Here is a 16,020-nt window from a genome sequence, read left to right on the forward strand (position 1 = left end):
ATCCCCCTCTCCGTATACACGTGCTGTAGCGTATTTCCCCAGGTGTTTCACTTCACTATCCGCTACCTCCTGGTACTCCTCCAATAGCTGCTTCATTACTTCCGCAGGCTCCCCGTCTGCCCGAGACGCCTGGCGTGACTCCAACTCACACAATTGACGCTCCAGAGCCGACAGTCTGGGGCGAATGTCGCGGAGTACCCCTGAGTGTTTAGCCATGGCCACCCCACTAATATATACTTTGAAGGCCTCCCATACCGTCTGAAAACTGTTTACTGTCCCAATAATGTTAGCGAAAAATGTTTTGATGGCTTTAGCCATCGTTTCTTTCAAGAAGGGGTCTAGCAATGAATAAGGGGGAAATCGCCATGTAAATGGCGGGATTGTCTTCTTGGGGGTGGACAAGACCAAAAGGAGCGGGGAGTGGTCCGACATAGTGCGTGGTAGAACCTGACATGCACGTATTTGTGGGATAAGTGGTACTGATGCCAGCCAATAGTCTATTCGAGTGTGAAGCTTATAATAGACAGAGTAGTGTGTGAAACCTCTTCCTAGCGGATGAAGTTCCCTTCAAACATCTTTGAGGCCCTGACTAATCAGTACTCTTTCCATAGCTCTGACTGCTGATGCCGGCCTCCTGATTGGCCCCCCTGATCTATCTAAGCTCGGGTTCCTAACAAAGTTAAAATCCCCTCCCCAGAGCATGTGTGTCATCCCACATCCGCTCACTGTGTTAGCTAGCGCAGCAAAGAACTCCAGGCAGTCGTAGTTAGGGCCGTATACATTAACCAGTAAAAGATCCAGTCCTCGTCCCTGACATCTGAAGATCACGAACCTCCCACCCGCGTCTGCCTTCAGCAGTTGTAGTGTGTAGTCGGATCTAGGGTTCACCCATGTCATTACCCCTCTAGCGTGTGAAGTGAATCCTGACGATTACCCTCAATGCTCCTGGAACGCATCATTGGACTTTGCAGAGGGAGGTGCGTCTCCTGCAACAGGGCCACGTCTATCTTATGTCTGTTTAGATAGTGCAGTACTTTTGACAGTTTGTGATGGTCATTCAGGCCCCTCACGTTCCACGATAGCGTCCTGAGGGAGTCTAGTGGTCTCTGGTCAACAATTGCTCCTGACATAGCGTTGCTTTCTATTATGCTTCGCAGAGCGTCCTAAAGCCTGTGACTGATATTTATACTGTACCTCTTGAAACAAAATCTCTAACCTCCCCAACCTAGAAAACAAAAACAGGGTCCCAATCCTACCCTCCCCTCCCCCCTCCCACAGCAGACCACCCACAACTCGGTCATGCATCGTCCCTATCAGGGACCTCCCACACCACCCCCTCCCTCCCCCAACTGGGTAAATTGTCGTGGTGTTTGTCACTTGCGGGCGGAGGTCGCTCTGTATGCAACTAATAAAATGAAAAACGCTGACAACAGCATGCATCTGTCCTCCCCCCCCCCCCCCCCCCCCCAGCCGACCGCTAGCCATTCACCTTCCACCAAACCGCTAGTCAAATCTGTACTTGCCATGGTACTACTACACATCCCGCTGACTCAACCCAGCCAGAAACATGCAGTGTCCCATACATCTTCCCTGACCAATGCATCAGCTGCTGTGTGGTTCCTAGATACCGGACGCCTGTCCATATACCTAACCGGTGCAAGCAGCATGGCCACAGCTGTGTACCGTGATGAGTCAATAGGTTTCTATCCCAGCACGGTCATTTGTTCGATTCTGTCTTTACCCCTTGCCTCCCTCTGCCCCCCATGCCCCCAGCATACTTATCAGCAGTTCACGATCAGTCGGGACTCAGTCTTGCTCCTCCAGCCAATCCCCACCCGCCTCATTCAGGAGTTGACTCTCTGGACTCCGTCGTTGTTCTTTGCTCCAGTCCTTAATCGCCTTTTGCAGCGCCTTCGGATCCACAAAAATTTGAGAGCGCCCCTGTCTGTTAACCCGTAGCTTAGCTGGGTACAGCATTGCATAGTCTACACCCAAATCCCGTAACTGTTTTTTCATGGGGATAAATTGTCTGCGAGCCTCTTGCACTCGAGCAGTGAAGTCCGGGAACAGCGAGATGTTTGATCCTTCATAGGTCAGTGTCTGTTTGTCCCTCGCTGTACGAATGGACGCATCTCTGTACTGGTAATTTAGCATCTTAGCGATGATTGGGCGTGGCGGAGCTCTCGGCGGCAGTCTGGGCCCCAAAGAGCGATGTGCCCTTTCCACCACGAACATATTCGAAAGCACTTCAGCGCCCAGAAGATTGACCAGCAGTTTCTCTACAAAACGCTCCATGTTGCCTGTTTGCGTCTTCTCCGGCAGGCCAGTTATCTGCAGATTACAGCGTCTCGAGCGGGCCTCCAAATCCTCTGTCTTGTCCTGTAGTACCCGCGTAATCCTCTCCAGCTGTTTGTGGTCCGCATTCAAAGTTGTCTGTGCCTCCTCGACTTCCGTTATCCGCCGTTCAGATATATCTAGTCTCTCCGCATGCTTATCCAGCCTCTCCCCCATCCTATCCATCCGGTGGGAGAGGGCGTTGATCTTCGTGCCCAGGGATGTGATACCGTTCTGCAGTCCTTTTTCCATTGATAATAGCAGGCTACGAAGATCCAGCTCTTCATTCGTAGGCGGTGGGGTCCGTGTAGCCGCATGTGAGGTTGAGTCATGCGACTGAGAGCGCTTTTGTTCGAAGGTGAGCTTGAGTTGGGTCTGGTCTGTTCTGCCCATTGTCGTCCTTAGTTTAGAGGGGGCGATCCAAGACAGCCAAGAGCTTCCACTCCAGGGACAAGCAAGTAAGGACGAGGCCTCCGACCCTCTTCCAAAGAGCTATGGCGTCACCCCAGACCAGAAGTCGACACGTGGCGGCTATCAGCTGTTTGCGTCAGTATGCCAGCCACCTGGGGCTACACCTGTTGCTTCCAGTGGCTAATCGCCCACCGCAGCACTTCGCCTCATCAGGGTCCAGACAGTAACTCAGCACCAGTCCTGTGGGCCTCCCCGTGTCGCTATTGCTGCATTGCAATTTCCTTCTCCTTGGACAGCCCCATGTGTTGACCCCTCCGCACTGCCCAGGTTTCGTGAGGTACGCTGTTCTGCTTTCTAGGTGAGCTAACGCCAGTCTTATATTGTCCCCTGCACAGGAATATCACTCACCACTTTTACTTCAGCCCGGTCGAATCCACTCCTGCAGACCCCACCACTGGTGGGCGGTCATATCTGGGGGTGCAGCACCCAACAGGGCGGCGTTCGCTGTCAGTGTCATTCCCACCGCTCTCCTGAAGTCCGCTGTGTCCACCCTCTGTAGAGGCCTCTGCAATGAAAGCAGCGCAAGTTGCTACTATCCAGTCGTGGCACCGCCTTCCCTCTAGTCTGCTGGCCTCTGCCTGTGCCTCTTGAAAGTCTGTCTCCTCTGCAGGAATACAGCCTCAGCTGTGCTGTGGAGGTAGTGCCACTACACCTCCACTAACTGCAGCAGTCCGACTGTCTTCAGTTCTGCATCCCACATGGCCTTGACTTTGCTCCACCGCCCCTCACTCCAGCTTTCACTACGCGCATAGGCGCCTGTTAGGACTTTCCCGGGCTTATCACTAAGGCTTAAGGCGCTCACTTTCCCCCTGATGGGCCGCTAGATGGGCGCGTTGCAATTCCTCGAGATTTGCTCATGTAACTCGAGTTGAAGTTAGGTGTGCCCTGCCCTCACTGACCTCTCGTGTGTGGGTGCCTCCGCAGCTCGTCTCCCCAGGCAGCCATCATTTTGCAAGTCACGGTCCGATGGCCCTGAGCACGCCGGGGGAGAGAAGGGTGTTTAAGCTCCCCTCGATGCTCCTCCATTAACGCTGCGACATTCTCGGTCCTGCTGCAGAGGGAGTCTCAGACCCCCCCCCCCCCCCCCTCTCTCGCTCCGCAGTTCCGCCGTAGCCCCCGCTGGCGCGCTCAAAGAGCCGGGCTAGTCCGGGCCTCGCAGCACAGAGGACCGGCTCTTCCTGCCTGCGCACTCCCACACGCACAGTGACGCTGCTCCGCCCCGTGCGCACTTCGGATCGGGGATTTGCGGCCCGGTACTCCGCCCGCTCTCCTGCTCCGTAACTTCAGTCAGGGGGGGTCCAGAGAGGCCGGGGCCTCGTCCGCGGGATGCGGCGGTGTTCCGGTTCACGAATATCTATTCGTGTTACTTTGGAAGGTGAGAAATGTGCGGATGAATCAAGGATCGTTGATCGGCGTAGAGGAGCTTTAGGCTCAGGCAGCCATTTCCGATTCGAGCCAAGCTCCGCCCCCTACTTATACGAGTTTATAAAAGCAAAAACCCACAGCCAAAAGGACCAAAATAGACAGTCCGTGAGAATCGGGCAGCAAAAATAGTAAATATTAAAATGAAATACCTGGAACTTGTAAAGACAACCTACACGATTGGGGGACCATAGCCAGCAACTAATCCATGACTCTTCTGCCCAGCTCTAAAATGTAATTATATTCTGTACAGTCATGTTTTTAGAGCCTTTCTGAAATGTAAATGCAGTAATATTTACCGCAGTGTAATAGGGAAGGTATTCCATAATTTTTCTTCACCACCACTGAAAAAGCACTCCCACATGAAAGGGGCTCGCGGGAATTTGGGAACTAAAAGAAAAGAGGCATCCAGTGATCGGAGTGACCTTCTTTGGATATAGATTTTACATTTCTTCCTTAATTATAATGGACCAGAATTGTGTATGGCTCAATGAACAATTTATAAAAACTTAAAAGTAATTATTTTAGCAACAGGACACCAGTATAGCAGGTACATTGCTGAAGAAGAAAAAGTATGCCAGGGCTGGCCACGACATAGCTTGGCTGCCATGTTTCCAATGTGTTGGAACATTGTTTGTGCAGCCTGGGTGGGCTCCCACTGTGCCTCTGTTGCCATTTAAGGAGGCGCTTACTGACATCCTTCTGGGCACCTGGGCTAAGCCTTGTTCTGGGCCACACCTCAATAGACAGGTTGCATGTCGACTTTGCCCATTGCCTGGTGATCGTGAATTCGGAGCTCCGCATCCTACTGTGGAGAAACCGACGATACAAGCTTCCACCAGTAGGGTCAACTGTAATGCTTTTTCTACTACTCATGACCGCGAGTCCTAACGAATTGAGACATCTGGTAAAATAATGTTCTTCTCCAGGAGCCTTTATCTCAGATTGGTTATATCATTTGTCTCCTTTGCCACTATTCCCATGCCTTTGTAATATGATGGTTCACATTTTACCAGCTGTGACCTTTATCTCTCATGCATGCTATCCAGGACAACCACGATGTGCCAAAAGTTGAGTGCGTTCATGACTGGACACCACTGATTGCATAGGATGTGCCGTGGGCACCAGAGTGGCTCTCCGACATCACACCTCAATGAGGTCCACAGGCTTCTACTAAGCATCCAGGCATCTTTAATGGACACGCCTTAAACGTCGTACCTTTTTTTGGGTAAAGCAGACTCAGCCCTGTAGTGTTTTGAAGAGAGTAGGACCACGGCACGTTCCTTGGACCTTTCTGGTTCCACCAGCAATTTCAAACTCTTCGTGGTTATGTTAGAGGATTCCTGTCCATCTATGCCAAACCCCTTCTCCAGCACACCAGGCTCTTCAGCTCTCTGGTTGCCGAGGTCATGGTTCCCAGATTCCACAAGGATAGCAGGGACAGAATAGGGGGAGACTTTAACAGTGTAGATGTGCATCTAGACAGGTCCCACCCCCCACTATGAGATTCCCTGACAGCGCATGCATCGCAGGCATTCAGCAACTGGCAACATTGATGGGGACTGTTGAGAATCCTTCATCCTAGGGACAGGAATTTTTCGTACTTTTCGGCGGTACATGAGCTCCACTCGAGATTAAATTCTTTCCTATGCCCTGCAGACATGCAAAGCCGAGTACCCACCGCAGAATATTTATCGCAGACAATTTCTGACCATAACCCACCGCTATTAAGTGTTAAGTGGGCGTGCTCTAGACCCGCGATCCCTACCTGGAGACTCCTCCCAGGCGTCCTAGAAGATCAGGTGTTTCGGGAGGGTATCAGGGGCAGAATCGCACAATAACCTCACTGATAATGGAGGGATGGCCCCTTCCCCACAGACGGAGTGGGGCGCATTTAAGGTGATACTGTGAGGCCAATGTATAGCAGAATCCACAGGGGTCAGGGGTATAATCACTGGGAGGTCGAAGAGGCAGATAAGACTCTCAGAGGGTTAGAGAACAGATGCCCAGAACACCAAGAACTCTAGCAGACACTTCAGGAGGCTAAAGAGGAGGTAGCGAAACAGACAGAGAGGCTCAGGTGCTTTGATTATTAACATTATCTAGAGCAAACACATGCAGAGAGGGACAAATCAGGGGCCCTTTTTGCATGGCTGGCAAACCCCAAAGGTTCCCTAATGGTGGATTGGATGACGAAGAGGGCACCAGATAATATACAGATGAGAAGATTAATGATATCTTTGCTAAGTACTATGCTGGGCTAATTAAGAGGTCTGCACAGTGTGAAAGAATGACGGCCCGAGAATATTTGGAGGGGCTAAGGTTATGGTGCCTAGATCCAGAAGAGACTGAAGAGTTAGGGTGGGACGTTACGCTACAGGGGGTGCAGGCAGCCATCAAACATATGGCACATAATAAGATGTTGGGCACTGATGGATTGCTGGCGGAATTCTATGCCACATACTTGGCGGAACTAGCCCCCAGATTAGTCTTGCTGTATGCTGTAGCCCGAGAAACGGGGATTGTGCCGGAAAGCACCAGAGAAGCCCTTATAGTCCCGGTGTTAAAGCCAGGAAAACCGGCACATGATCACACGGCTTACAGGCCATTATCCATGTTGAACATGGATTACAAGATATTGGCAACTTGACTTTTACCACACACTCAGACATTGGTTCACCCGGATCAGGCCGGATTTATACCAGGGCACAGCCATAAACATACGGCGACTCCTAACTGTTATGGGTGCAAAGGACTACGATAGGCCAGAAGCAGCGATGTTCTCTGTATACATTGAGATGGCCTTCAATAGCCTTGAATTGCACTTCTCTATGAAGTAATGTCCGCGATGGGCCTAGGAGGGTTTTTATTCTCAAGGGTAAATCTGCTCTACACAAACCTAACGACTAGGGTGCGTACGGGGAAGACTATTTCCCTCAGACAGGCAGTGGAGCGGGGCATGATCCTGAGGCACCCACTATCCCCGCTGCTGTTTGCCCTTGCTATGGAACCATTGGCTTGCTGGGCAAGAAAACGGCAGGACTAAAGAGGTCTAATGATTAGAGAGACGCGCCACAAAGCCCTGAATGCAGACTACCTACTGCTGTTCGTCCGAGATACAACAACGGATCTAGAAGGGGCACAGTCTATGCTGGAACAATTTGGTAGGCTATCCTGCCTTAAGGTCAACAGGCTGAAATCGAAGTTGTTCCCTGTGACGCCTAACAGACCCCCACCAGTCGATCTGGGTGGACTTCAGTGGCATCCCAGCTGTCTGACATACCCAAGGGTAAAAGTGTATCATGGTCCCGCTGATCTCTTGGAGGGCAATGTGGGTAGAACAATATGCTCTACTCGATCCTCTGTGGACTTCTGGAAGTCCTTACCATTATCGGTCGCGGACGAGTAGCCATACTGAAGATGGTGGCGCTCCTACGGCTACTGTACTTCTTCGGAACGCTCCCGGTGTGGATTCCCCGAGCGATATTCAGAGACCTGGATTCGATGATTATATCCTTCATATGGGGAGCGGGCTGTAGACTGGTGGTGCTGACCACGATGCTGCGAGCCACAACAGAGGGTGGGTTTGCAGTCCCGGATTTTGAAGCATATTACATAGCAGCTCAACTTAACTGGATGATCCAGTGGCTAGCTGCTGGTAGGAATTCAGACAGAGTGCAGCACCCATTTGCGCCGACCGCCCTACACTTGAGAAAACATTGTTGAGGGTGCAGGGGAGCTCTGCGAGGGACACAACTGAAATCAAGGTGGTAATGCGATGCTGGGCATCATATTTGAGACGGGCTGGTAGCAGAGTGCCCTACTCTCCTGATCTACACATAACCCTGCTTCGACATCTCCCACGGGGGACGCTGGGCGGGACTAGAGGCCGGGGAGGAGGCGGGAATGAGGGTAATGGGAGATCTCTACTGGGACTCTGAACTGTTCCCCTTCGAAGAGCTCCAGACAGAATATGACCTGCCAGGAGGTAACTTCCTAACACACACAGCTCTCACACTGAGAATGTGAAAGCACTGGGGTACGGGCACTACAGAACCCCGAGCATTTGATGGCTGTTGCACTCTCGGCAGGGTCGATCCTTGAAGCAGACTGGGAGATTATAGTCGGGAGGACTCCAAAAGTTTCCAGGAAGGCATGGTTCAAACAAATAAACTATTAAGTTTTCCATAGGGTATACCTTACCCTGATGGGAATTAGAAGATATTTCGGAGTAGTGGGAAAAAAGAAGCATATATATGCAAATGTTTCGGATTTGCCCTACTCTGTGCACGTTCTGGGAGGAGATGCAGCGCATAATAGGAGATATCATTGATAGAGGGATACCACAAATGCCAGGACACTATTTGCTAGGATGGTTCTCGCATACGGCCAAAACAAAAATTATAGGGAAATTCCAGGACCTGGCCTATGTCCTGGCTAAACGGAAGATAACTAGGAATTGGAAAGCACCAGGAGGACTGAGAGTAGGAGCATGGAAAAAGGGACTGGAAAAATGGGCGGAGGCAGAAGGGAGATTACTGCTTGGAGAAGCTAGACAGGGCATCGGCAAAATAGACCGGGCAAGAGCATGGGAACGACTAATAGGAGAACTGGCAGCCAATGGGCATGAGGAGGAGAGAGCAGAACCATCGTAGCCCATAACACCTGACCGAGGAGAGGGGAAACAAAGCTAGACAGAATAGAGGACAGCCTGCCAGAGGACATTGACTCTGCTATATGAGTAACCACAGTGACCGGGGACATGAAGAGGCCCATGCCACACAAACACTGCCCGACTAGACAATTTTCCATAAGCGAGTGCAACTCAAGGGGGGAAGAGGGAAGGGAATAGTTTTTATTATTTTTTACACAAACCACCTTACTTAAATGCAGTACTACATGTACAATAATGAATATGTAAGATGTGCGATACAAATAATCGTAGTCAATAAAATCTGGTTTGAAAAAAATAAACCAGGATAGCAGCGATAGCATGCTGCTCAGTTCTCCGCCCCATTAGAAACTACAACTGCAAAACCCATTGAGTGTGTCCTTGCCAGCGCAGTCAAGCTATCAGAGTCTGGATCCCCTGTTTCCTCCAGCGGCTGATAGAGGACCATCTTTCCATCTTACGCCAAGAATTGCATGCCCTTTTGGGCAAATGGGACATATAGAGGGTTCCAGACTCATAAGTTGGAACTGAGTTTTACTCTCGCCACTTCCTTATGTCAAAGAAGGATGAGGACTTTCTTCCTATTTAGTTTTTTGCTCTCACAACGCCTTTCTGTGGAATGACAAATTCAAGATTGTCAAGCTAGCCTAGGTCCCGTCTGCCCCAGAAACTGAATGGTGGCATTGGACCTGCAGAACACTTATTTCCATATCCCTGTCCTGCAGACCCACAGGTGCTACCTGCAGTTCACAGTAGGCCAGGAGCATTTTCAGTTTGAAGTGTTTCCTGTTGCCCTCACTAGAGCCCCTTGGTGTTCACAAAAGTGATGGTTGTGGTTGCAGCACACCTTTAGACGTCGGCGTTATCCTACCTCGACAACTTGCTGCTGAAGGCGGCCTCATCCCAGGAAGTTGCCAACCACCGCCAGGCGATGATGAACCTCCTAACAGTTTTTGGTTTCACCATCAATGTGCCCAAGTCACACCTGACTCCTTTGCAGACATTCTTGTTCATTGTCAGTCTATGATGCAATCAGGACAATGCCGTTTGCCGGCGTGAGCACTTAAATCAAGGCTGTCCAATCAGCCATTGGTAACTTTTTAACTCAAATGTTGCAAAAAGTCTTACTCGTAGAAACATCGATTTTAACCAATCAATTTATTGATTGTAGAACAATACTTTTGTTCAGTATTTTCCAAATGGATAATATTCAAAACAGCTGGGAAAAGCCATCCATTGTGATTAAACGATATACCCAATGCATTTCGGGTCAAACCCTTCTTCAGGGGTAATCTTTGACAATCAGAATAACTAGAAAGAAAGAGAGGCAATCAAACTGGAGTCCTCATAATCATCATAAAACAAGGTATTTACAAACCGCTTTTTTTTAGGGTTGCAAAGCAAAAAAACACATGCGATAAATGACGAAGTTCATGAATGCCAGTCTAACGAAAAAAGTATACGTTATGTGGTTTAAAACAATGTGGATGAGAATGAAACAAGGTGATCTCCTCGTGAGTAGGAAAAAGAGGTTATAAAGAATGCCGTGACTCTTATAATGTGTATGTTCAAGACGAAACGATGTTCGCCCTTGTCGTACTTGACACGATTTTCTATGAAGAAAACGTTATGAACCACATCATGGATGCAGACACATATACGAAATTAGACCAAGATCCTACACAGAGCTACCAAAACATCTTGAACCAGATACTCACACGAGCTGTAGAAATGGGCTGGATCAATCAAAAAACTGAGAAGTTCTTATACATAACTCACCCACGAAGACCCAAACTATACATGCTGCCTAACATTCATAAAAATTTAGAGAAACCACCTTTTCGCCCTATAGTGTCAGCATGTGGATCACTAAGCGAACCAATAGGTAAATACCTTGACCATTTCTTTCAACCTATTGTACAAAATCAGCAATCTTACCTCAAAGATACTACGGCTTTTCTTAACCTTCTAAGAAATCTTGATGTAGAAGACATAAACAACTGGTTACTATGTACCATAGTACAGATTGGACAGCCTTGATTTAAGTGCTCACGCCGGCAAACGGCATTGTCCTGATTGCATCATAGACTGGCAAATTACCTACGTCGCCATTGGATAGGCGAATTGGCGTTTTGAGCACATTTGTCGAAACTGGTTATAATTTGATTGAACAATTAAATAGTGTGCACGTTGGCTATTGACTTGTATTCTTGTTCATTGTACCTATTCAGTCTATGGCAGAGAGTCTAGGACATTCTGAATATGATCCTGATGAGTCAGCCGCTGACCGGGATATCAGTGCAGATGACTGTGAGTCTGCTTGGATGGTTAATCCCCCTGCGTCCTTCTTGCCAAACGTACCAGATGTCACATGCGGGCTCTGCAGTGGGATCTTAAATCCCAGTGGGTACAGCACTATGATCTGTTGGATTGTATTCAGATGTCGGAGAAGACTACAAAAGAGCTGCAATGATGGCTTTTGGACCATGAGTAGGTCAGTGGCATACAGGGATGTGGAATTCCTATAGCCCGATGCCGAGGACATATTGTTTGGGGTCAAGGGCAACAAGTTTTCTTGTGTATTTTGTCCTTGGGACAAGTAGGCCCAACCCCCGGAACCCCCGGAAGCACAAACCCTTTGGCTGCCAGTATGCAGTCCTACATTATGGATCAGGGAAGGGCACTGTCTACAGTTAAGGGAATATTTGTGTCCATATGTGAATGCTCTTCAAACTTGTATTTATGGTTCATTAATTGAAAGCCTTTATTATTAGGGTGAGCGCTCTAAGTAAATATTGTAAGCTCTACTGACAGTGGTTCTAGTATAAAAATGTGTAAACACGTTTTTAAAGTTTGGCAGTATGAGGCTATGTATAATGCTCCCAGAATGCTCTCTGATTTGATGCAAATATTTGCAGAAGCTTCAAGGCAAGATTGATGATTCTTTGCTTGCAAAATAAAATGTTCATAAAAAAATTACAGCAGGAACTAAAACATTTAGCTAAACTACTGTAAAATTTCAGGTACCATTTCTCTGCAGAATCGTTTAGTAACATGTGTTGATGCGTGCTAGTATTTCCCAAAAATATTCATAACGGAAAACCATTGTAACCAGTTCCAAAGAGATTATGGGAAACAAAAACAAACCAGCATTGGCAAAGCCAGTAGGTCTGAAATTGGTGGTCAGCTTTTTAGTTTTGTCAATGTGTGACTTGTTTTGGCATGGTTTTTGTAAAACCCTATTGGTGTGGGAGCTGCTGGGCCCTCACCATTATAACATACATTGGCAAAAGTAAAAATTGCTTTTGTTCTCAAAAAGCACACACTGCCACAGTAGTTACTGGCACTGAACAAAACTACTTTGTGTGGTGATATGCGGCTTGTGAAAGCGCAGAATGCTGTTACTCAGTGAAACCAGCCGATACAGAGAGAGAGAGAGAGACAGAATTCTAATAACCGAAAAAGGTCATGGTCAACGCCACACCAAATTAGTGGCCCAATTATTAAGGAAAGTCTCAAAAGTGCACCCATGGTAAATGTCCTTGCAGTAAGTGCAGCTTTACGGCTTTCGTGAATTCCCAAGAATTTACAGAAGTAGGAAAAGAAACTAGAAAATATTTCTTACCTGTATTTAAGCATGAGCAAATGCGCGTGTGTAGATTTGCTCATGCGAAAATCTGAATGTTTGCAAGTTCACTTTCCCTCCAACCTATTTTTTTCCCCAACTCTGGAAGAAGGTTTACATCTGCCATTGTCAGGAGTAAATTTCCAACGTTTCTCAGTATAGGAAAAGATTAGAGAAGAGTTGTTGAAAACCACTAAAACATGCAAGTTAGTAGGTATGCACACTCAAAAGGGCATTCTAACCCTGGAACTATTGCTTACCACTACCTTCAGCCCCAGTATGTAGATCTGCAGAAACGTGACAAAATAAGGGGACTGCAAATATTCAAATACTACTATGGTATGAGCCCTGGCATAAACAGAGAGGCTATATCAGAGCTCTTAAATTATGAGATTTCTGACATAATTTGTCTCCACACTACGTGGCACTGAAGGGACAAGTGGTTTCTGTTACAAGAGAAGTAGATTTATGAAGCAACCTGCCCCATGGACAGGTAGATATTTTATTAAATTCCACACCCCTGATGGCATACAGTTCTCCCTACACCATCCAGATTTGGCATTGCAGATTGATGCATGACTTTTGGGTTGCGGAGGCCATTCGGGACTGGTGGAGATCAGATGTCTCTGGTCTCCGACTGAGGGCCGATTCCAAATCAGGTTGTTGGGAGTTGAGGGCAATTCGCAGGGTGTTGAAGACCTTTCTGCCCTCTATCAAAGGTAGGCTGGTTCAGGTGCTCACGGACACCACCACCCCCATGTGGTACTTCAACAGGGAGGATGGGGCCTTGGGTCCTGTGTCAGGAGTTATTATGCTTCTGGAAGCAGCTGGACCACCAGGGATGTTTTCTGGTGGTGAACCACCTGGCTGGATCTTTAGATGCCAGGGCGGAAGAGCTCAGCCGCTGATGCTTAGTGGATCACAAATCCTTCATGCGCATACCTTCTAACTGCAATTCACAGTGAGTCAGGATCATTTTCAGTATGCTGTGCTCCCCTTTGCCATCACCATTACCCTTTGGGTTTTCACTGAAGTGATGGCGATGGCCGCACCACATCTACTGTGGTTGAGGGTACCGGTCTTTCCCTACCTTGATGACTGGCTGTTGTAGTCTGGCTAGCCCCAGAATGTTGTGCACAACCTCCAGATGATGGCTAACCTTCTAACATTGTTAAGGGTTCACTATAATAAGGTGAAGTCAGACCTGAATTTGCAGATGCTACTTTTCCTTCAAGTCTTTCATCTGAGCCATTCTGGTATGGTTTCCTGCCTTTCCCCTCAAACGGAGAGTGCAGGAAAATTGGGCTATTATTTGGATGTTTCAGCCTGTCTACTGGATCTCTGTGTGGATGTCACTGAATCTGCTGGGATTCCTGGCTTCCTACACACTGATAGTGTTGCATGCCAGATGGCTCATGCAGGACTTTGGGCGGTACTGCTTTGATATCTGCTCACAAGATGGGGAATCTGTGGTTAAAAGTATCCATCAAGAGAAGAAGTTACTTACCTTCTGTAACAAACTTTCTGGTTGATTCTCTAACCGCAGATTCCTCACTGACACGCTCTCCTCTCCTTGTTTACTTTAACGCCTAAAAAGGTCCCAATCTAGAGATCTGCACAACGGCCATACCAATTTGCTGATGGGCTCTGCGCCTCAGGGCTCTGGCAGCCTAGAAAGCAACGGATGTCAGTGCACATGGAGGAAGCTTATAGGCCGCTCCTCTTGTGACTTCCGAAGTGGAACAATATCAGTGCAGAGCCACACAATTTGACGAATGGCATGCGGGAGAACGGCTCTGAAAGTTTCTGGTACGATCTGGCGCCTGAAGATTATTTACAAGGCAAGGAATCCACAGCTAGATATGGTATCCACCAGAAATATCATTACTGAAAGTAAGTTGCTTGTTATTTTGCATCAGCATACTTACTTTGACCATGTCAGTTCATTTGTTGTGTAACCAGTTTCTCATTTTGTGTTGTTACTTTGTGTATAGCACTTTATTTTTTTATAATGAATAAAAGGCACCTCACCCAGAATTGATGTAACTTGTCTGACTGCTTTCCATTGTTTATTCTTTATAGGCTGCTTGCAGAGCAATAGAACAGGCAAAGAACCAAAACATCAGCAAACTTGTCCTGTACACGGATAGTAAATTCACCATTAATGGTGAGTTCATTTATAAAATCTTTCTGATGCCGTTTATGAAATGTATTAACTCAAAATATTGTACATTTCATGTACTGTAAGGAATGGTAATGACTGGCAGTTCATGTGGGTAAACATTTAAGCATGAAAAATCCATAACTCTAGCTTGTAATTCATATTTGTGCGTAAAGTTGTTTTATTTTCACTGATGAGACGTTTTGTGAATGATAATCATAATTCCATCATTCAATACTCCGCTTTGGGTGTTTATTTGCTAAGTCGATTTTGTATGATCTGTGTGCTATAGCCTAAAGCTGCAGCCTCTCCTGCCCCTGGAGGAACTGGAACAGCTTTTTAGGTCTGATACTAGCTAAGACTGTTATTAAAACCACATGTATATTATGCTTTCTTGTAGGTGTTTTGGCCAGACCTATTAGTCCATTGATCTGTTGTGTCATTCACATCTTCAGGTCTCTGCTAGTCAGCACTTGCGCTATCTCGAAGAGACATGTTGCGTCTACTTTGTGGGTTTCAGTCCGCCCATTGGCTTCCTACTTATTGGCTCCATTGTCGCTCTGATATTCTTGATTCCCATTTATCCATTGCATGCATGCATCATGCCTCTTCCTGTGTTAGCCCTCCCCGAGAGCATGCACCTATTACTACTATCCATCCTTAGCTGCCATTTTAGCATCTGTTATTGAAACAACTTTTTTCCTTATTTTGGAGCATTTGAGAGGAGCATTTGTAGTTTGCCTGGCTCCGTTGTAAACAGGGCTGTAAATCTTGTTATCTTGTCACATTTCCTGTGCATTCAAACACCGAGATAAAATGTAAAACGCTGTTTCATCAGCTGACTGCTCTCATATACAATTGCTACTTCCTGTGTTCCGCTCCTGGCTCTTTCACCGTTAGCTGAGCCCCCCCGTGCGTGTGCTCCTCACAATGCGCATGACAACTGAAGACTGAGATCAAATGTCAGATGCTATCTCATCTGCTAACTTCTCTCATATACCCTGACACTAAACAAAGCGCAGCACGAGGCCGCTAAAAAAATCAGAAAACAAAGGAACAAAACTCATGCGGCTCTACCCATTGCAGCGGGAGAGTGAGCCCCCTACCATATTTACTGCTTTCTCTGGAAATCGCCCCATAATGCCTTGCAGAGCCTTGCTGTTTGAACAGTTTTGGCCCATAGCTCTGCTTGTGGTGGTCCCAGGATGACGGGACCACCACATACCAAGTCAGCACAACACAGCCTTTCCTTTCGGAGTTCTCACCCTAAGTTTGGGGGGACTCCCTTGGATTTCAATTTATTTTCAATCTTTCCCATGGCTGGAGCTTTTGCTC

General features: G+C 47.6%; 1 protein-coding gene across 4 annotated transcripts in view; it reads left to right on the top strand.

Moving 5' to 3' along the window:
• LOC146817191 (ribonuclease H1-like) overlaps positions 1-16,020 on the top strand; it is a 511,274-nt gene that overhangs the window by 290,269 nt on the left and 204,985 nt on the right. For all 4 annotated transcript variants that reach the window (XM_085610765.1, XM_085610769.1, XM_085610767.1 and 1 more), the window contains one exon: positions 14,607-14,691. In XM_085610765.1, the coding sequence (XP_085466891.1) occupies positions 14,607-14,691 (85 nt within the window). The remainder of the gene's footprint in view (positions 1-14,606; positions 14,692-16,020) is intronic.

The sequence above is a fragment of the Triturus cristatus genome, chromosome 6 (genome assembly GCF_964204655.1).
Source record: "Triturus cristatus chromosome 6, aTriCri1.1, whole genome shotgun sequence".
NCBI classification, from domain to species: Eukaryota; Metazoa; Chordata; class Amphibia; order Caudata; family Salamandridae; genus Triturus; species Triturus cristatus.